At 40.1% G+C, this 23315-nt stretch overlaps 1 protein-coding gene across 1 annotated transcript in view; it reads left to right on the forward strand.

Moving 5' to 3' along the window:
* The window catches only part of MICALL2 (MICAL like 2), a 62489-nt gene that overhangs the window by 16679 nt on the left and 22495 nt on the right, over window positions 1–23315 (forward strand). Inside the window, exons 2-7 of the mRNA XM_031941356.1 lie at window positions 4364–4412; window positions 7975–8116; window positions 13600–13784; window positions 15276–15409; window positions 19293–20318; window positions 22660–22898. Of these exons, the coding sequence (XP_031797216.1) occupies window positions 4364–4412; window positions 7975–8116; window positions 13600–13784; window positions 15276–15409; window positions 19293–20318; window positions 22660–22898 (1775 nt within the window). The remainder of the gene's footprint in view (window positions 1–4363; window positions 4413–7974; window positions 8117–13599; window positions 13785–15275; window positions 15410–19292; window positions 20319–22659; window positions 22899–23315) is intronic.

Consider the following 23315-nt stretch of genomic DNA (forward strand, 5'->3'; position numbering starts at 1 on the left):
AAAATTTGTGGACCTCCATGTGATAGGAGTTGTATAATTGCTTTTTATTGTGAGAAACTCAGAAGCAGGTTTTTTTTTCTTTCCCTAATAGTATTTTATTTTTCCAAATACATGTAAAGATAGTTTTCAACATTCATTTTTTCCCTTTTTTAAAGTTTTTTTTCAAAATATATGCATGAATTCAACATTAACTCTTACAAAACCTTGTGTTCCAATTCCCACCTCCTTCCCCTAGATGACAAGTAATCCAATATGTGTTAAACATGGTAAAAAAATATATTAAATCCAATATATGCATACATATTTATAATTATCTTGCTTCACAAGATAAATCAAATCAAACAGGAAAAAAATGAAAAAGAAAATAAAATATAAGCAAACAACAACAGAAAGAGTGAAAATGCTAAGTTGAGATCCACATTCAGTTTCCACAGTCGTCTCTCTGAATGTAGATGACTCTCTTCATCACAAGATCATTGGAACTGGTCTGAATCATCTCATTTTAGCATTCATTTTTGTAAGACTGTGTATTCTAAATTATGTTCCCTCCTCTTCCCTTTCCTAAGACAGAAAATGATCTGATATAGGTTAAATATGCACCCTCCTAGTAAACATAACTTTCATATTTATCTTCTTGTATAAGAAAAATCAGGCTATAAGGGAAAAAAGACACACGAAAGAAGAAAAAAAGTGAAAGTACTATGCTTTGATCCACATTCAGTCTCTATAGTTTTCTCTCGGGAAGCTATTGGTGTTTTCCATCCCAACTCTATTGGAATTTCAGCAACATATTTAAATGAATTTATGTTTTATTAATTACAATAGCACAATATATTTGAAAAATAGCTGCAAGTAAGGGCTAAGACCTGTTGCTATATGGCCTGAGAACTAAGAATTTTTTTAAAAAGTATTTTAAAATAAAGTTTTATTTTATATGAAAATGATTCTTTGCTTGTTTGACCTGGTCCTTCTCTGAATTAATTAATCAATCTTCATATGACTCAATGGATAGAGTATTGGGTCTGGAGTGGGAGGCCTGTGTTCAAATGTGACTTCATCCTAGTTTCATCATCCCCTTCTATTATAAGTTGCTGGCACCACAATGCCTGTTTAGCATTTTCTACTCAGAGATCCCACAGTTGTTTTTTTTTTTTTTTAAACAAGATAAATTGGAGTTAAGTGACTTGCCCAGGGTCACACAGCTAGGAAGTATTAAGTGTCTGAGACTAGATTTGAACTCGGGTCTTCCTGACTTCAGGGCTGGTGCTGTAGCTACTGCACCACCCAGCTGTCCCCAGTGTTTTGCTATCTGCCTGTCCATCTCGGCAGCCATCAATGTCCTTAGGAGGATGTTAAATGTGGAATGAGCCATTGACACGTTTACCCTGGAGTGGACAGACTTGGGACTTTCAGATTTGGGCCTGGGGAGAGAGAGGGAGCTGGGAAGTATTTCTATGTTACATACTATAATGAAAAGTAATACTATGTCCTTTGCAAGAATATTGCTCTGAGTGGATAGAGCACCCACCCTGAGGTCAGGAGGACCCAAGTTCAAATCTGTCCTCAGACACTTAACAATTCCTAGCTGTGAGACCCTGGGCAAGTCACTTAACCCCAATTGTCTCAGCAAAAAATTAAAAAAAAAAAAGCATATTGCTCTGTAAGGAAATTCACATCTAAAATAAAAATTTGCCCGTTTTATTTTTATAATGAAAGAATGAGTTATTAACATTTTGATAAGAAAATGACCTTAGACATTCTGGTGGATAAGCCTGGAGTTAAGGCTCTATCTGACCAACTGGGTAACTGGGAACAGAGCTCGGGATTCCTAGTTTCCATCTCTTGGATCCAGCTGCCAAACAACATGCCTCTGATTGCTTTGTATTTAGGACTCCGTGGCCAGCCCAGTATCATTTTTGACTGATTGGCCACAGGGAAGTGGGAGATTATTGGGACATAGTTTTAGAGCTGACTAGGGTCTTAGATCAAGTCCCACACTGAGGCTAAGAGGTAAAAGGCAGCTACTAAAGGTGTGAAGCAGGATTTAAATCCAGGTCTCCTCCGGTTCAAAGCCAGTCCCATGCGACGCTCACTCAGAATGCTGATGTGGGCAGTAGAGGAATTCAAGTGAACCAGAATCAGTCTTTCACCTCTTGACCAACATTGTAAAGTTATTCTGGGTTTCTTAGATAGTGGATTGTCATGACGCTGCAATTTACTAGCTGTGACCTTGCATGAAACACTTAACCTCTTCAAGCTTTGGTTTTCTCTCCTGTAATGAAAATAATATTAATAATAGCAAGATTTTATAGAAGCGGCTGGGTAGTGTAGTGGATGGAGCACCTAACCTGGAGTTATCATCCCGAGTTCAAATCCAACCTCAGATGCTTGCAGGTTGTGTGGGCCTGGCCAAGTTACTTTTTGCCTCGGTTTCCTCATCTGTAAAATAAGCTAGAGAGAGAAATGGCAAAAACCACTCCAGTATCTTTGCCAAGAAAACCCCAAATGGGGTCATGAAGAGTTGGACATGATGGAGATGACTGAACATATATGCACGCATATTATGTATATATATACATACACATATATACAATAAACAATATACACTAAACAAAAAATATACAATAAAAATATACAGAATAAATAACCCCTCCTGTTTATTATTTATTAATATATTGTAATATAATACATATTAATATATAATTAGTGATGATATAATAAGATATATGTGTACATACAATGTATATAATGGCCATATCTTGTTTATCTTTGTATAGCTTTTTTTTATGGAAGGAGTGGGAAGGAACCATTAGGAACTGACTATATTGTGATTAGAATAATTAGGTGGTTCAGTGGATAGATCATTGGCCCTGGAATTAGGAAGACTCATCTTTCTGAATTTAAATCGGGCCTCAATATTTAACTAGCTGTGTGACTCTGGGCAAGTCACTTCCCCTTGTTTGCCTCAGTTTTCCCATCTGTCAAATGAACTGGAGCGGGAAATGCAGGACGGTCCATTATCTCTTCCAAGAAAAACCCCAAATAGGATCACGGAATTGGACATGACTGAATAATAATAACAAAAGTATTTACATAGTGCTTTAAGGTTTGCTAAGTAGTTTACACATGTTATCTCATTTGATTCCCACAATATCCCTATGAAATAGGGGCTATTATTATCACCCCCATTTTACAGGTGAGGAAACTTGAGGTTGAGATGGGTTAAGTGACTTGTCCAGCATCACATAGGTAGTATCAGAAGCATCATTCGAACTCAGGACTTTGTGACTATGTCAGAAATGAAATGAAAAATGAAAGAATCTTGGTTGCCATACCCAAGTAGAAAAGAATTACTGCCACATATTAAGTTAGGAAACCAAAAGTGAATGTTACCTAGATTGCATTGTGTTATTTATTTTGCTAAATATTTCCTAATTCCATTTTAATTTGGTCCTGGTAGCATAACTGGAAATTCTAGAGGAACCCTAAGGGTCTTTACCACCCTCCTGTTCTGCTGAATGGCTTATAAGAGGTCATAAATGACCTTTTGGATGAGTTGCTTTTGTGTGTGTAAGCCTTGTGAGCTCCTCAGGGTCCAGGCCACTTGCTTAGCTTGGAACAGTCATATCTATATGGGTTATGTTGCTGAGAGCTGTTAGCTCAGTATATTGCTTCTGGAGCTCCTAAACCTGCGATGATGGGTTTGTGCTCAAGAGAGAACATGGGGGAGGAATTGGTGTCCAGGCCAGTTTGGGAGGTAGTCTGGCATTAGCCTGTGAGTTAGAAGACCTAAGTTTTTCCTAGTTTAGTAACCTAGAATGGATTTTTCATTTTCTCTGAAATTTAGCTTCTCATGGGGATGTGATGAGGATCAGTGGAATTTTGTCTATATTTTATTATATTATGTATAATATATAATGTATATAATATATTATTTTATATTTTTCTTTTTATTAAATAATAGCTTTTTATTTTCAAAACACATGCAAATATAGTTTAACCCTTGCAAAACCTTGCGCTCCAAATTTTTCTCCCTCCTTTTCCCCCACCCCTTCCCCTAGACAGCAAGTAATCCAATATATAATAAGCATGAACAATTCTGTATAGACACACTTTATAAAACCATCAAGTGCAACATGTCCAAGATTGCCATGATTATATTTTTTTCAATGCTCTAATCATCACTTGGGCAAACAAGTGTCCTTGCTTTCCCCCCACTCTTAGGATTCCCTTCCTGAGGGGTGGTGGGCAATGTCTGCAGTCGAGTGATGAGCAGAATGGAAGAAGGGGGAGGCTGATGATTCTTGGAGAAAGCTGTACCAAGCTCGTTGGAACTTTACTTCATGTTATTTTTCTCTTTCAGAGACTTTAGCAAGCTCAGAAAAGAAAATATTTATGAAAACAATAAGCTGGTAAGTGCTATATTCTCCATCTCGATCTATTCTGTTCTCTCTCCTTAATTCAGTGGCCTGGCTCTGAAGTATTATTGTGGCAGGAGAATAGGTATCTCTGGGTCTTCAGTTCTGCAAAGCTGAAGTCAGGTTGAATCTTGGAGCCTGAAACACCCTTTTCATCTCCAAGCAATCTTACATTGCTAGTCCTTCCTTGGTTTCCCTTCCATTTCCAGTTCCCTCACTAGTCCTTTATGTCATTAAGGAAGCTGTGAGTCAATGCCTATAATATATTGGTTGCACCTGGCTTTGTAAACCACCTTTTTTTTTTTTTTTTTTTTTTTTTTTAAAAAGGAAATTTCTGAGGGGTTTTGTCATCCTATGGGGTATCGTTGCCAGTTTGCAGATAAGCAAACTGAGGCTGAGTGGTACTTACAAACTAACTAACGAGGTCAGAGTCAGACCACTTGCCTAAGAGTGTCTGAAAAAACAATCTTTACGGCTCTCAGAAGAAAAACAGCCTCTCACCCCAACCTTATGTCATAGACTTCTGCCCCTCATTCTTCTCAGCCCGTTTCCCTCTGTGGAGGTGCCAGCCAGACTTTCCAGTTCCCCTGGAGTTCCTGAGGGTAGGGAGGGTTCCGGTGAGGTGCTGTTAGGGTTGAATCAGGGGAAGCAGGTGGGAGAAAGGAATGGGTTCCCTTGGGAGCAGCCTCTCCCCAGGCCCAGGCTGCTGAAGAAGCTCAGACCACCCATCGCTGGGAGCGTGGGCTGACTCCAGAGAAGGCCAGTGTCTGCTTTGATGAAAATCAGCTGCTCCACTCTCAAGGACAGATCTAGCCTGAGCTGACCTATAACTAGAACAGGCCTGGGAATGGACCAATATCCCACTCCTCAATTTTATTCCTTTCAGAGGCCAGAGAATATTGTTCATTCTTTCTCCTTAGTGACATCCCCTGACTTCCCTCACCTGTATGAGCTAGCTGACGTCTTTCTCTCCTCCTCGTCCTTTCTTTTTTCTTTTTCACCTTTTCTCCTCTTCTTCTTTTTTTAAAAAAATATATTTCTAGTTCCCCTCAAGTTCTGTAAATCTCTAACCAGAGACTCTGGTCAATAGTGCTTTCTAGAATGACTCTAGAGAAAATGATCAGCTGATTTTTTTTATTTTTTTGCAGAACATGACAAATAAGGAAATATGTTTAAAAGAATTGCACATGTTTAACCTATATCAGATTGTTTGCTGCCTTGGGGAAGGGAGCAGTGGGGGAAAGGGAAAAAAATTGGAAACACAAAGTTTTACAGAGGTAAATGTTGACTATCTTTACATGTGTTCGGAAAAATAAAATATTATTGAAAAAAGTTAATTAAAAATTTAAAAAAGGAAAATGATCAAAGGACCATGTGCATATATGGATTATAGATTCATAGATAATTTTGTAGATAAGAAACCAGACCTAGAAATACCCAGTGACTTGCTCAAGATTATGTTGGTAATAAATGGGGAACTGGGATTTCAGCTCAGGATCTCTGACCCCAGGCTCAGCTCTCTTTACTATGTCAATACTGATCCCTGTCTTATGTGAATGCTTGTAATTAACAGTGTTCATGGGGAGTGATAAAAGGCTCCTTTTCTCTTTCAGAGGTATTTCCTCATCTCCTTCCCATCACCTGCTATGGTGTTCTTTGTTTCGGTTACATATTCTCTTCTAGTTCCTTCTTCACTGTATATGTGGATAAGAAAGGCAAGTGAACATGAGAATCAGAGGCTTCCAGTAGCATTATGGAGAATGTGGGGAGCATTGGAACAAAGAGAATGTAGGAGAGGAGATGATAGGGAAAGAAGCAAAGGGCAGAAGTTAGGTTATAATAAGGGAATGAGGACAAGGAATGAGGGGAAGTGGACAAGGACTGGAAGTGGAGGCAGAAGAGGAAGGTTTTAATAAATACCCTTCAGGTTTAGCTTAGCTTCTCAGGACTCTGGAGTTTTGTCATCATTTTTGGGATGGGAGGAGAGAAAATCATAGTCAGGCTCAATTTCTTTATCCTTATTTCTTTTACTTCTTTATGTAATGCCCTTGTTCTTTGTATTCACCTTTTTGGGGGATTCTGATTGCCTTTCCAATCTCAACCCAGCATGAATTCTAGGCAACACCAGCCCTGTGGATCAAGTCTGGAAATTTCCTTTCTTTCCCACCAGACAGATCAGTTTTAGTTGGAATACTGGGCCCTGATAGTTGCAGGAAGGAGTCCAGAGACCGGAGGGTATCTGGTTAGCAGTGCTGGGAATGGGTGGGAAGAGAGAGCTTCAATAACTCTAGTGTAGGGACATGAGTCTGGGTTCAGAATGAAACCTGCTTCTCTGATCTTGCAGGTAACAAATATCCATTAAGCACTTACTATGTGTCAGGCAGTGCTAAGCACTGGAGATACAAATACAAGCAAAAGGAAGGACAGTCCCTGCTTTCAAGGAAAGAAAGACCGATCCTGGGGATGACCCACAGGGTGCCCCCTATGGAGCTGACTGATTGAAGTTGCCTGAATAGTCATTCTGGTGAATGAAGGCGTCTGTCTGTGTCTCTTCAGCCTTCCCGCCTTCCTTCCCACACCCCCCAGTGTATCTCTTTTCCATCATTCCAGTTATGAGAACATAATTCTTTCTCTGTATGTACTAGGTAGCTCCAGAAAGGGGTGTGGGGGAGGAGCATAGAGTGGGATTGGGGAAGGAGAAAGGGAGGAAACAGAAGAGGCTTTGGGTCTTTTTTGTTGTGTGGTACTTTTGACATGGTTACTTAGTGAATGAGAAAGCTCTCTTGGGATTATTGGGAGCATGCATCTCCCTCTTTCAGAGAAGCTATTCCGGGAAATTAGTGACCATATAAGGATTCGTGTTGAGAAAGAATGTGTCTTTAGCCCAATGCCAAAAAAAGGGATGTGGGGACATTGATCTGTGTTTGTAAAATCACTGAAAGAGCCAAAAAAAAAAAAAAAATTCAAGGGATCTTTTGGGAGATTATTCTCCAATTTCTACCCTTTCACTTTCTTTCATGTCCAGACATCCAACTAGTAGGCCAAAAATTTCTAAAACTCTTAGCATGTTGTCCCTGGGATAAAGACTGGTCCTTGTCCCTCTTCCCATATGTTTGGAATTGTTCAGCAATTTACCTGCAAGGGGCACTCTTCTGATGGTCCTTTTCACCATCAGGTGTTAGAACATTAGGGATAGGGATGGAGCCTGTGATTTTATTCATCTAAGGAATTCCCAAGTGAGAAAACAGCCCACATGGACAATAGAAACTCATGTACCGTGAAGCTTTTATGTGATGTGTTACGGACACTAAGTCTTGTCCGGTTGTCGAAAAAAGATCATGGTGGACTGAGACAATTGAAGAAAGCATCTGCTTTCATTGGGGCTAGAAGATTATAAGCCTTAGAAGCAAATGTAGGTAGAGAGAATGATTCGGACACGGCAGCATTTCCTATTCTCTTGCTCAGCTTCAGCCATTGGGCTGAAGTGCCCCAAGGGACAATTGCTTATCTCATCTAATAAATGTCTTATGCCTTTGTCCTTTCCCCTATGTTCTAGGCATTTCAAGTGGCGGAGGAGCAACTGGGGATACCAGCTCTGTTGGATGCAGAAGATATGGTGGCTCTCAAGGTGCCTGATCGATTGAGCATCCTGACTTATGTCTCCCAGTATTACAATTATTTTCATGGCCGGTCACCCAGTAAGTAGTCACTTTTCTCTTACCTTCTTCCTCAGTATTCTTCCTGTAGCCTTTGGGAAGAGTTGTTCTTTTTATTGTTTTGGGAGAAACTCTAGGGAGGAAGTTATTTGAGCTTTTATAAGTTCATCAACTCTCTCTCACCTCAACGGTGCTTCCTAACCTGCTTTGTGTATATAAGTTTCTTACTTAACAAGAAACTTGATAGGAGATTGTTTTAGATGTATAAAATCTTGCTTTGTGGATGACATGGCTGAATGGGATTTGGGATCTGCCTCACCTCTGTGGAAAGAAGGAACAGGTTCATGGCGGTACCTCCAGCAGCCTTGCTGCCAAAAGGAAGCTCAGAGTCCGGGACTGAGGTTAGATGATATTTTCTTCAATCTCTGAGAGAGGTACTGGGTTAGTTGTTGCTGTCCAGACATTTCAGTCATATTCAACTCTCCATGACCCTCTTTATGGTTTTCTTGGCAAAGATGCTGGAGGGGCTTGCCGTTTCTTTTGCCATTTCATTTACGATGAGAAAATGAAAGCAAATGATGTTAAGTGACTTATCCAGAGTCACATAGCTAGTATCTCAAAAAGATTAGTCTTCCTGATTCCAGACTCGGCACTCTCTCCACTGTGCCATCCAACAGTTTATTTTAGCTGGGTTACAGTTAGAGCTATTTGCTACCCCTCAATAACTCTAGTATAGGTGTATGAGTCTGAGTTCAGATTGAAGCCATTTTTCCTAATTATGCAGGAAACAAGCATTTTTAAGCTCTTACTAAACACTAGGCACTATGCTAAGTACCAGAAATAAAAATACAAGCAAAGGAAAAGATGGACCTGTCCTCAAGTTACTCACAGTCTACTGGAAAGCCTCTCTATGTGGACATCCAGGGACAAGGGACTCTCTATTTTATGAGGCAGCTCATGGGGTTTTTCAAAAACTGGGAAACTTACAACATCCATCATAGTTCTGCTCCCTGGGGTCAAGCAGCTGAACTCTAATCCATAAGAGAAGCTCCTGTTTCTCTACTTGAAACAAGAATTATAGTCCCATTTAAACAATAAGTGGATTGTCCAGTTCTTTGCCCCTCTCCCTAGTCTCTCTCTCTCTCTGACTTTATTTCTTTGTCTTTGTCTCTCTCTGTCTCTGACTTTGTCCCTGTCTGTCTGTCTCTCCCTCTCTTTCTCTCTATCTTTGTCTCTGTGGTTCTATCTGTCTCTTCTGTCTCAGTCTGTCTCTCTATGACTTTGTCTCTCTCTGTCTCTCTGTCTGTGGCTCTCTCTTTCTGTCTCTGTCTCTCTTTTCTGTCTCTCCCTCTGATGCTATCTCTCTTCTCTGTCTCTCTCTGTTTTTGTCTCTATCTTTATCTCTGTGTCCATGGCTCTGTCTGTCTCTGTCTCTCTTAGGTCTGTTTCTCTCTATCCCTGTCTCTCTCTGTCTCTCTTTATCTCTCTGTAAGCAGTTCATTAAAAAATGATGCTCACAACATCAATGGCAGCTAGATGATGCAGTGGAGAGACTCTGGAGCCAGGAGGACCAAAGCTCAGATCTGTCCCCCAGACACCCACCAACTTCATGACTCTGGACAAGTCCCCCAATCCCTGTCTGCCTTTCATGAGCTAACAATTGCTAACGATTATATAGCGGTTTCTATATTCTAGGCACGGTGCCAAGTGCTTTATAATGATTGTCTCATTTGATCCTCACAATAACTCTGCATCCCCCCTCTCTCTTACTGAAAAGAGTGCGTATGTCCCCTACCAAAGGCACTCAGGCATCTGGGTGGAGAAGTGAGGAGAGTGCTTTGGAGTCAGGAAGATTGGAGTTTGAATTCTGCCTCAGACATTTATTAGCTGTGTGACCATGTCACTTATAAGCCCCTTTAACCTATATTAGTCTTAGCTTCCTTTCTGTAAAACAGGGATAATGATAGCACCTATTTCTTAGGATTGCTGTGAAGATCAACTCAGAGAAAATGTAGATATATGAACTTTGCAAACTTTAAAGGACTATTTAAATATTATTGGGAACACTGAAAGTCTGCTTTTGAGACTTCTGATACAGGTCCTTCAAGAACTTGTGAAACCCTTCTTGATAGCTCCTTTGCATTTTAAGAGGGAGATCTAATCTATACAGGGATGGGGGGATGCTATTTAAATATGGTGTGTAAGGGGTACTTGGCAGGAGGGTCTGTGCTTTCAGAATAAGGCAGATAGGAGTCCCCAGAACCCTCTTTCCCCAAGTAGCATGACCTTTCCCAAAGCTCCTATTTTACCCAGTATTGTGCTCCACTCACCCATGATTTCCTCTCCAACTCTGCTGGGCTCAGCCTTTTATTAACATCTCCCGTCCCGCCTCCTTTGCCACATTCCTAATCTGAAGTTTAGAAATTCCCGTTCAAAACTCATAGTGACTCTGGGAAAAGTGCCAACCTCTATGTTCCCTCCTTCCTTCATTTTCTTTTATTCTATTTTCTCCTCTGCCTTCCTAACTCCCCCCTCTCCCTCATCTTCCAGCCCTGAGGAAATCTATTTTTCTTTATTTTAGTTAAATAGAAAAATCCCCTTTTTGGGACCTCTGTGACCCGCTGTGTGCTTTCACTGTTGTGAAGATGCAGACCAAAGGCTTGCCCTCTGTGGCTCTGTATTCTCCAAGCTCTGGCCTTTTAATTGTAGCAGGGGAACATTAGATAGAACATTGGTCTTGGGAGTCAGAGAACATTTTCTACCTTAGACATTTACTAGCTGTGCAACCCTGGTCTTCAGTATCCTTGTCTGTGAAGTGTTGGGAGGGAGTGGATTGGAACTCAGTGGCCCCTAAGGCCCCTTCAGACTCTAAATCTATCGTCCTTTATGTGATCTTTCTTAGGGCCTGATCTTTGCTAGACCACCAAGAGCTTACTTGAGATTTGAGGCTGATCCTTCAGGCTTTGGGGGGGGGGGGTAGGGGGAGAACAGTCATAGTCTGATTCTTTGGTCCAGATTAAAAGGGCTTTGTGCAATTCACTGTAAGCCCTTGTTGGTGGCTGAGCTCCATCAATGCAATGGGAATTCCCCAATCCCCTAAGAATCTGTTTATAAGATGAGGTCTGGTAGAGTGGAAAGGGTTTAGAGTCCAAAGAGCTTCCATAAAATCTTAGCTATTGTGTTTGTTTCTCTATCATCTGGGTTTAGTGTTTACCATTTATGTGATTTTTCCTCAATAACCCTAGAAAATGGCTTGGGTTAGGTAACTTCTAAGTTCCTTTATAGCTCTGAATGTTTTTTAGACTCCTGAATGTCTATTTTGCTCTTTGGTCTCTTGTCTTCCCATCTTCCTTCCTTTTCTTCCCATCACTCCTTTCTCTCCTCCCACATTTTTCTCTTCTCTCTGAGTGTTCCTCTGGATTTATTCATCCACACCATTTGATGACAGATTAATGTGTCACTGCTTGGCCCTTAATGTATCCAGTAGGTCTTTGACAGAATAATATTCTGGATTTCTTCATTCTGCTCAGCCAGTGTTGCACTGGAGATGTCCCAAACTACTTCAGACTATTTCTGACCACAGAAGAAGGGAGACCTGCTAGTATGTATGTATTTCAAGTAATATCCAGAAATAAGCTAATCCAGGCAATCATATGAGACAATTTTTTAAAATTTCAATAATATTTATTTTTCTCATTACACGTAAAGAGTTTTCAACATTCATTTTATAAGATTTTGAGTTCCAATTTTTTTCTCCTTTCCTCTTACCTCCTCCCTCCTCAGTACAGCGAACAATTTGATATGTTATACAATCATTTTAACCAGTATGTGAGACAATTGTAAGCTAGATATTTGTAAAGCACTTAGCATTGTGCTCAGCACATTTCTTGTTATTACTTGACTTTCATTTGAAGTTTTCTTGGCAAAGGTACAGAAGTGGTTTGCCATTTCCTTCTCCAGCTCATTTTACAGAGGAGGAAATGAGGTAAACAGGGTGAAATTACAGGATTACACAGCTAGGATTTGAACTCAGATCTTCCTAACTCCAGGTCTGGGGCTCTCTCTATTGTGCCCCTCTAAATACTCCTAAGTTTAAACTTATTTTTCTCCTTAATCTCTTCCCTTTCCTTGTTTAAATTAAACCTGTTCTTTAAGATCCAGTTAAAAGGTACCATCTCCTCTTCCAAGAAGTTTTCTGTGATCATTCCAGCCTACAACAAACTCTCCCTTCTCTGAACTAGATCAGAGTTTCTTAAACTTTTTCTACCTGTGACTTTTTCCCTGAGAAATTTTTACATGATCCTGGGTATATAGGTATACAAAACCAAACATTTACTGATAATAAATTATAATTTTGTGATTTTTCCTCCCCACATTCATGTATGTGATGTGACCCACAATTTAAGAAGTTTTGAACTGGACTAGCACCAGATATCTCATATTTATGTGCCAATTTGTAACTTTACAAGTGTTCTACCTTCAACAAGTATGGTAGGGGTGTGATAACATTTTTACAGATGAGGAAACTACTGTTAGGGAAGCTAAGTGACTTGTCCCATGGATCAGAAGTATTGGTATCAGAAGTGAGGAACACAGGTCCTTACCCCAGTTTGGTTATTCTGCCTCTGAATTTATTATCTAGCCCTGACATTTGGCATTTGGCTAGTCCCTAACACCAGAGCTGGTAAGTGCTCAGTAAATTCTTATTCCTGGGAATTAAATTGAGCAGGGAAAGGTATGATTAGAGAATCACAGTGTGATCACCCTTCTAGGAGGAGTACTCTGTATTTTGTTTGAGCCCCCTGTTGTTTACATTTTGTTGTTTGTTTACATTTTGTTTTTTTCTCTCATTCTTTTCCTTTTTGATCTGATTTTTCTTGTGCAACACGATGATTGTGGAAATATGTATAGAAGAACTGCACATGTTTAACATATATTGGATCACTTGCCATCTAGAGGAGGGGATAAGGGGAAGGGTGGAAATAAAAAATTTGGAACCCAAGGTTGCAAGGGTGAATGTTGAAAACTATCTATGCATATATTTTGAAAATAAAAAAAGGTTTAATAAAAAAATATAATTTTAACCTGTGACATTCACGTGTGTGAATCTAATGTGATGGAGTGTGTGGATGAGCACGTGGCTGGATCAGGGAATGGCAGGATTGAGGGGAATCAGAACAATGTTTATTTTGGTTTTTCTTGGCAAATTCAGAAATTGAAAATATTTGGGGGGCAGTAGATCCCTTCTTTGGGGAAGCCCCTTTATCCTTTAAGGCAATGGTGTCAAATAAAAAGAAACTGATCCTTGCAGGCCACATATTAACTTAGGAAGCCACAAATGAACATTATCTGTGTTATAGAATTATTTATTTTGTTAAACATTTTCCAATTACATTTTAATCTAGTTCAGGCAGATGGGGGAAAGCAGAGTTATAGCCCCATTACCTCTTGGCGATAGTGGCTTGGGGTGCCACTAGTGGCTCATTCTACTGGCCCTCATCTGTTCTTTGTGTTTTCTGTCTTAGTTGGGGGCATGGCTGGAGTGAAGAGGCCTCCTACAGACTCGATTGAGGAACCCATAGGGAAGAAAGTCATTTCACAGCCTGTCAAGCCTGCTTCCCCAGCCCCTGTGCAGCCACTCTCTCCAGTCCGGACAAACCCCATCGTCCAAGGGAAGAGCACAGCGACGGAATTCCTGCCAGCAAAACCTGTGAGCATCTCAGATCCTTACCCTTAGGACCTATGTTACCCTACACAAATCTGGTATTATACTACAATTATAACATCCTGCCTTCGCACAGAAATCTTTATTTAAGGAGCTCAAAGTACAATGTAGATTGTTTTTTTTTCTAAAAATAGATATCCATTACCAGGAAGGTTAGACATTATAAATCTGATTTAAAAAAAAAAAATAGGTGAAAGACTACAAGGATCATAGGGATATCCTCCAGGATCAGAGCCAAATGAGTTAAAAATCCAATTCATGTTTCTTTTTCCAGTTCTTTCTAAGATTCAAGACTCTCAAAAATCTGACATTTCAGTCTATGGAGTTTTCAGATTGGTCCTGGGAGGGAAGGGGTTTACTTCTCATTACATTTGGGAAAGAGTTACAAAGACAGCTTTCTTTCTCTAAATTTCCTATTCAAAAGCAACAATAATAATGTGGTAATAGCAATAATAATAGCTACCATTTATATAATATTTACTGTGTGCCAGGTAGTGTGCTAAAAATGCTTTCCAGTTATGATGTCACTTGATCCTAACAGCAGTCCCAGGGAGGGAAGTGCTATTATGATCTCTTTTTTACAAATTATGCCTATGGATCTTTCTAGGGTTATTTTTTCCAGGTCAGGGATTCTTAACCTTTTATGTCATGGACTGCTTTTGGCAGTCTGGATGGACCCCTTCTCAGAATAATGTTTTTAAATATGTAAAGTTAAATAAGTAGAATATAAACCCACTCCCTAGTTATTTTGAAACATGGTTATGAAAATATTAAAAAACATAACCTAAATTCACTGATCCCAGATTAAGAGCTTTTGCTTTACTTGGCGATTATTGGTGGAAATGACCAATTTGGGCTAATCCCCCCTGCGTTGTCTGTAGGTTTCAGTTTGATCATTAATGAGGAAGGAGTGTAGGAGTAGTAAGGGGTTCCTCCCTCTGGATCAGTCTGGGTGTGGCATTTTTTGTTGTTGATAAATCTAGACAAAGGCCAAATTCTCATTATTCTCTAACCACTAAGTGAAAAGGAAAGCTTTGATGGGTGGAGAGATAACAGAGAAAGGTATAATTGAGCCGGACTCCATTATTAGAACTTACTGAGCCACTTAGATGTGGAGAGCCAAGTCCAAAGTTCAACAACTATTAACAGGAGCAGAATTTACAGGAGCAAATTATTGAAACAAGTGGCTTAAGGCTGATAATGTGGTGGGGAAGGAGAGAGTCATCACAAAAAGGGGAGATGGCTTTTCTCTAGCCACAGAATGAATAATATACTGAGCCAAGAATTCGGCCCCAGAAAAGTGGTGTATATAACCTGGTTTTCCATTTCTTGCTAGGTGCTTTTTGTCCCTACCAGTAGTAATCATTCCTCCCAGAGATCATCATCCCTGTGGCTGAGCACAGTTTGGGTTTTGATGTCTGCCAGATTCTTGACTCTTGAGGTTGAACTGATGGGCTCTGTTGCCATCTCTCTTAGGGCCGGGTCTCCACCCCAGGCAGCGAAAGCCCCCGGAGTTCGAGGAGCAGTGTCTGTGCTATATGCAAGAAACATGTGCACCTGGTACAGAGACATTTAGTCGATGGGAAACTCTATCACAGGAATTGCTTCAGGTAGGTCTGTTTTACCTCCCCCATCAATATCTGCCAGAATTAGGTAAGAGTTTTATAGTTTCATATATTAAAAACTAAAAGGGACTGTTTGAAAATATTTGTGCATTTACTTTTTGTTTATTTTTGGTGAGACAATTGGGATTAAATTGATTTGTCCAGAGTCACACAGCTAGGACTTGTCTAAGGCCACAGTTGAACTCTGGTCCTTTGGACTCTGCGAGTAGTGTTCTATCCACTGCCTACCATTAACTGCCTAATTGCCACTTTTTAGAACCAAAGATCATGCAAATGATGATAAAGATAGTTAACATTTATAGGCTGCTTTAAGTATTACAATACAAAATGCTTTACTTAGATTAGCTTACTTAACTTGATCTTAAAATCAGCCTGGGAGGTAGGTATTATTATTTATTAATCCCTATTTTATAGATGTGCAAAGGGAAGCTGAGGAAATTTATATGACTTATCCAGGATAACAAAGTCAATAATGTCTGAATCTGGATTTGAATTCAGGTCTTCCTGTCTTCAAATTCACTGCTATATCTAGGTCTAAATGCTTTTCTACCTAATCACAATGGCCAGTAGGGGAGCTTATAAACTCAGCTCCTGGTCCCTTGGCCCCTTGGCTTAATCCAAGTACAACCAGACCTTAATTTATCTGGAATGTAAGGAAAATGGGGATTTTCAACTGGATTTTTGAAGGCCAAAGCCTGAGACTGTTTTGAAGATTTGAAAATGTGTGAATACGTGCTTCTGCCTTAGGTAGGTAGTCTATTGAGCATAAATGGATGTTTATGAATGTGACAAAGTCTCTGAGTCTTTATTCTGAATGTTGGTGAACTTTAATGAGTATTGGAGAAGGTGATGGGTTAGGAGACTGGGTTGAAGGTAGACTGAACCTAAGGGGAGCCATAATGCACAGAGCACTGGGCCCAGAGTCAGGAACACTCTTCATGAGTTCAAATCTGGCCACAGATTTTATGAGCTGTGTGATCCTGGGCAAGTCACTTACTTGTTTGCCTCAGTTTCCCCATCTGTAAAATGAACTGTATGAGGAAATGACAAATCACTTCAGTATCTTTGCCAAGAAAACCCCAAACAGGCTCATGAAGAGTCATTCTAGACTTAACAATAGTAACAACTAAGACTGAATTCAGAACATCCTGTGGAAATAGTGTAATATAGATAAAAGAACCCTTAGTCAGACTTTACTTTGCCAGCAACTAGCCCCATGATCTTGAGGAAAATCACTTTTGTCTTTAGTTTTTCTATCGGTAAAGGAGTCTGGATGAGATCAATAGTTCCTCATTCTTTTAAATACAGAGATTTGGCATAAAAATTAGGAAAAAAATTAACCTAAAAAACTCCTATTTGAAAGCAGCTAATGTCTATTGACTAAAATTATATAAAATGATTAAAAACTATGATTCAGTAATATTTTAAAGGAATTTGCATTTGACTAATCACAACATCAATTGCTTAAAAAAATGGTTTTTTTGTGTGTGTGTATGTGGGTATGTGTGTAAGAGAGAAGGAGGGAAAGAAAGGTGGCGCAGTGGATAGAGCAGCAACCCTGAAGTCAGGAGGACCTGAGTTCAAATCTGGTCCCGACATTTAACACTTCCTAGCTGTGTGACCCTGGGCAAGTCACTTAACCCTCTCAGGGGTCTCAGGGGAAAAAAAAAATAGAATGCCATCATAGGCAGAAACCTAGTGAATTGAGGGTTCTGGCCATTCAGGTTATGGATCATTGAAATCTTCTTCTAGTTTATTCCCAGGTTTGGATTGCAACTGCTGGATCAGTCATCACTAGGATTAGGAGCACGAAGCTGTGTGGCAGATCCATGGGATCATTACCATAGGCTGGAGGGATCTAGTATAATCCCTCCCTTTTATAGTTGGGGAAACTGAGGCTCAGTAAGTTTAGGCATTTTCCCAAGATCACATAGTCCTAAGTATCAGAAGCTCCATTTAGTCCGGGACTGACTCTTTGGTACCGTGCTCACTCCACATGGAGAGGCTGTGGGGGCGGAATGTCTGGGATGGTGAAACCAGACAGCCTTTGGGGGTGACAGAGTGAGATTTAGAATGTGCACAAGGGAACTCCTCTCTCTAATTCAACCAGCATTATTAAGCTATGACTTTGTACAGAACAGTTTTTTACATATGGAGAGAGAAAGTCTTAAAAAGACACACTATCTGTCCTTATGGACTTGTGTCCTTATGGAGCTTACTATTGAGTAGCAGAAGAAGATAACTGATAATATGTGGTCAGGATATGGTAGTTTGGTTTAATTCACTGTGGAGGAAGGCCATGGCATTGGGGAGGTGATTCCATTGCATTCAAGTGAGTTGGATTTAATTGAGGGAGGACTGTGTTAAGGGACCTCACTTTCCCCTCCAGAGCCAATTGGACCTAGGAAGCAGATATAGAATAGGATGACTGGAAGTGGTCCCGGATGCAGGGGAGACCTTGATCAGCATTTGAGAATTTTGAAAAAATGCTACATAAGGTCAGAGGGAAAAGCCTATCCAGGAAGGCTTCATGGAGACTGCAGTTTTGAGTTGGGTTTCAAAGATAGATTGGATTCATCATATCAAGAGGGAAGCAAAGGCTGTTTCCAAACACAGGGGAAATATAAGCAAAAGGAATGATGGAGGTATGAAAACTCAGGGGGTAGAGAGTAAACAGGTTGACCTAGAGCACATAGTACAGAGAAACATGAGATGAGTCTGGGAAAATAGGAGAGTGACATTATGAAAAGCCTTGAGTGCCAGACAAAGGAGTTTGAATATATGACTGAGGGGAATAGGGAGCCACAAAAAGTTTTTTTTTTTTTTTTTTTTTTTGTGGGGAAGGGGAGAGGGATAAAGAACAAACTTTATTGTAAAATGTTAGATTCATTTTCCTATCCTCTATCACCTCTTTATCTAGTTTCTCTTTCATTATACAGAATTAGCATGAAGTATTAAAGAACATTCAGTGTAACTTTTGATTCTTCAGAAATTATTTCAGTTTTATTTTTTTTCCAATGAAAAGTTAAAAAAAAAAAAGGCTGTGTTTTTTGGTTTTTTTGGCTGAAGCAATTGGGGTTAAGTGACTTGCCCAGGGTCACTCAGCTAAGAAGTATCAATGTCTGAGGTCAGATTTAAACTCAGGTCCTCCTGACTTTAGGGCTGGTGCTCTATCTACTGCATCACCCAGCTGCCCCAAAATCTGCTTTTAAAAAAAAAAATCAAACATATCTTTGATGTTTAGGAGAGAACTTCATTCAACTTGAGCAGAAGAATGGCATGATTTCTAGGTTGTTGGGGGCATGGAAGAGTAGCATTAGAGTAAGATATGTCTTCCATTTCCAGAGGTAGTCTCCTTATATATCTTACATCTTTTCAATAATGTTACGAGGCTTGGTGTTGGACATTCTAAGTTTTAAAGCTTCTAGATGGTCCTGCCCCATACAAGTCAGGGAATCAGTCTTTTTTAAGTTCTTATCTCCCTCAGCAAACTTAGCACGGAGCAGGTGGTCATGGGGCACATGTTGATGGGTTGCTTGGAGTTGATGCTCCAAGACGGGAGCTCATAAACTTAGATTTTGAAGAAGACCATTTTTCCCTAATGATCTTTTTTTCTCTTTTTGACATTTAATAAATGTTTATTCCCATCCCATTATTTGCATGTTCAGTGCATACCATAAGTCCTGGAATACAGAAAGTACTTACTAAATGCTTACTTATTGAATGGTTGATTAAGTACTACATAATTTGGAAAGATAAAGTTGCTAGGGAAAAATATTACATGTGTATTTATGTGAGTATATACAAGTACATAAAACTTTTATATTATTCTGTGGCATTTTAAAAATGATCTTTCTTAAATCCCCAGATGCAAGCAGTGTTCCAACACACTCCACTCAGGTACCTACAAGTCCACAGGGGAACCTGGTGTCTTTGTCTGCACAAACCACCAGACCAAAGCTGTTACCCCATTCTCAAAGTCTCCTAGCACAGATCGAAAGCAGCCAGCAGCTGGGTATCCAAGCCGGACCAATCCTGTTCCAATGGACACTACATCTCCTGGGGTATCCTGGAGAGCCCGGGAACCAGACAAACCAGTGGATGCTGGGCAGAAAGTCAGCCAGCCAGTCAGAGAACCCGTGGGCAATTCCATTCCCAAGGGTTTTGTCCAGTCCTTTGGGAGCCCATCTTCAGTGGGCAATAGTGTTGTGAACTCCCTCAGCTCCATCAACCCGGCCCTCCACAAGTCAACTTCCAGCACAAATACCCCATCAAACTCTTTCCTCAACCCATTTACCCAGAACTCTTCTGCAGCAGGAGGCAAGCCTAGTGCTGTTACCAATAACTCCCCTACAGGATGGTCATCTGCTCAAAGAAAATCAGACCCACCTACGACCCCTTCCCTGACCAAATTAGATTATCGCTCAACTTCTCCTCAGGGCAAATCAAGTTTTAGTGCAACTTCTCAGAGCCTACACACTTCTCCTCTGAGCAAAGCAGACTCTCCAGCAGGAACCCAGAGCATCACTTCTCAGATCAAACCAGACTTTCATGCAGCTTCTCAAATCCAATCAAACTCGCACACAGCTGCTTCCCAGCACAAAGCAGACTCAAGCCCCAGTAGCTGGACTTCCTCTGCATCCAAAACCCAGCAAGCCCGGCAAAAGTTCTTCCAGTCTTCTGAGGCCTCAGCTGGCAAAGCCCCAGCCCCCAAGGAGTATGGCTTGACTTTTACTTCCTCCCAGGCAGCTGGGAAAACCCCCTTGGGAGTCACAGCTGCTCCTTCTCAGTATGCAAAGGACAAGGCTCGCATCTTCCTTGTGAAGAACCTTATGCTGGGACAAGATTCTGCCTCAAATGGTCAGGAAGGCACCACTGCCCAAGGTCCTAGGAGGTAAAGGGAATTTTTCCTCACATGTGCTCTGGATAATTAATATTTTTTTTTCCTCAACAGTATTTTATTTTTCCAGATACACCTAAAATAATTTTCAGCATTCATTTTTGTAAGAGTTTGTGTTCCAAAATTTTTTCTCTCTTCCCTCCCTAAGACAGCAAGCAATCTAATATAGGTTAAATAAATATATGCAATTCTCTTAATCTTTTCATATTTGTCATGTGCAAGAAAAATCAGACCAAAAGGGAAAAAAACATGAAAAAGAAACAACAACAAAAGGTGAAAATAATATGCTTTGATCCACATCCAGTCTCCATAGTTCTTTCTCTGGATGCGGATAGCATAAAAAATTAATATTTTCTTAATTATTTCAATATGATTGATTTTGAGGGGGGTAAGCTTCTGTATTTTTTATGCATTTAAAACACTATTAAGAGAAAAGGGTCCATAGATTTTATCAGACTACCAAAGTGTTCCATGAACACAAAAAAAGATTAAGGACCCATTCTCTCTCCTACTATATATGGAAAGAACACTATGTGTTTACGTAAGCCAGGAGGTGAATATCTCTGGCTTGAATGACAGAGATAGTATGTAAAGTGATTTTTAGAGTGGAAGGAATTGGATTCATACAGAGAAGAAAGAGCCTGTAATGGAAGAGAAAAGATAGTATCAACACTCTCTTGTGTTTGACTACCATGGTAATATGGAGAAGGTCTGGAAGATCTGGTCCAATATCTTTGGGGTTGGAAAGGCCCACAGTTTGGAGTTTCAATCTTGCTAAGTTGGATCACCCTTTGGGAGCAAGGGATGTTTTTATTTTTTTCATTAAATCAAAAAATTTTTTTCAACTAAAAATCATTTATTTTCTTTATCTCCTTTTCTTCTACTGAGGAAAAAAAAGAAAAGTAAAACTCTTATAACAAATATACATAGTCAAAGAAAACAAATTCTCACATTGGCCATGTCTCATTTTCCATCTTGAGTCTACCATATTTTTGTCAGGCTTTTATCATTGGTCCTTTGGAATCATGGTTGATGTTTGCTTGGTCAGAGTTCTTAAGTCTTTTGAAGTTATTCAGCTTTATAATTTTGTTGTTATTGTGTAAATTGTTTTCGTCCTTACTTGGTGCATTAATTCATATGTCTTCTCAAGGTTTCTCTGAAATCCTTTCATCATTCCTGAGGCACAATAGCATTCTATTCCATATCATCCTTTGTTTAGCTTCTTTTCCTCTTATAGGAACCTCTTAGTTTTCTGTTCTTTGCCATCACAAAAGAAAAAAAAAAGAAAGGAAAAAAGAGCTGCTATAAATACTTTTGTGCCCATGTAGTGTTTCTCCTCCTTAATGGGTCTAAATAAGGCTGTAATGCTCTTGTCCACCAGATGAGAAGGGAAGATTTGATGTTTAGAAAGTGAATAGATTAAAAAACAATAATCCAATATCCAGCCTGAGAAGCTTAAGATATGTGTAGCTCCCATCTTATCCTCCTTACCTCCTAAACTTGGACTGTTTAGACAGTCCCAAGGGATGGTGTTCTCAGTGCATATCCCATCTTTCCAACAGGCTTGGCCAGTCTTGTCAGTTAGGTGGTATATCTGTGTGTATAATGGTGTTTTTTTTCCCCTAAAAATGCAATTTTTATTAAGTACAAATAGTAACTCAAGCAAAGCTTTAAAAGTTCATTCATTCATCCACGTGGATGCTCAATAAACACACTCCTAGTTGGAGCCAGCTCTTGGTTATTTGCATGTGGATTTGCCATATGTGGATTATCATGGTGTATTTTTTTAACCCCACCTTGGCTTCTCCCTGCTTCCCCCCAGCTTGTTTCTGGGCCTCTGCCTGAAACCATCCACTGTTATCTGCTGAAGGGTCCAGAATCAAATGAATAAGTCAACTCACCCCAAATGTAATTGGCAGGAATAATCACTCCTCCCACATCAAAACTCCTCTTCATAACAACAAAGAACCAACCTAAACCTTTGATTTGCAGTTTTATCATCTGCTGCTCCCTTCCATTCGTATAGACCAGTGGTTCTCAAACTTTTATTTTCAGTATCTTTATCCTATTAAAAATTATTGAGGATCTCTCCAAAGAGTTTTTGTATTTATAGATTTATAGACATTTTATTTATAGACATTTACCATATTGGAAATAAAAACTATTTTTGAATTTGTAGACCCTCTAAAAGGGTTTCAGAGATCCCTAGGATTCTCTAGACCATACTTAGAGAACCACTGGTATAGATCCTTAAGAACTGATTAAAAATGAAAGGGAGAAAGACCTCCCAGAGACCTTTCCTGTGACTTCCTCCATGTCTTGTTACTTCCACCAGGTCTCCGACCCCCTTCCGCTCTCTGACACCAGATCCTAAAACTGAAGGGCCAAGAGGGACCCCTAAGACAAAGCTGGAGTCTGCGTCTCCCCGGCCTGGCAGAGTGACAGAGTTCTCACCCCAGAGCAAGGTTTCTGCACCAGCATCACCCCAGAGAACAAAGAAGAGCCCCACCTTTTCTCGTCCTGGCAATGAGCTCATAAACGCCAGACAGAAGCCAGACACCTCGATGGTAAACGGTGAGGTTCCCTGCCTGCTCTCCCCTCCCTCTTTTATTAGGTTGCTCTGAAGGATTATTCTTGCATAATATTATTTGGCTCCATTTATTCTTCTGCTTTGAAATATTATTGCAGGGTCCCTCCATCTCTGATTACCAGAGTAACGTTCCTGCTAGTACAAACTGTCCCCAAAGGTCCAGGGGTGATCCAGAGAATATTCTTCTAGGATGTGGTTTTCACTGCATCCTTGAGTGCAGATGAACTATAACACTGCCCCATCCCATTGATTACAGCCCCCCAACACCCCACCTACAGTAACAGAAGGGCAAAGGCAAAGCCTGTGGGCTCACAAACAGGAATATGTCCAGGGGCTACCCAGACTCATCCACAAGCCTCACCTGGATCCTCCCTTCAATGATGTACACATGGCAGCTTTTG

This window comes from Sarcophilus harrisii, chromosome 1 (genome assembly GCF_902635505.1).
Source record: "Sarcophilus harrisii chromosome 1, mSarHar1.11, whole genome shotgun sequence".
In the NCBI taxonomy this organism is placed as follows: domain Eukaryota; kingdom Metazoa; phylum Chordata; class Mammalia; order Dasyuromorphia; family Dasyuridae; genus Sarcophilus; species Sarcophilus harrisii.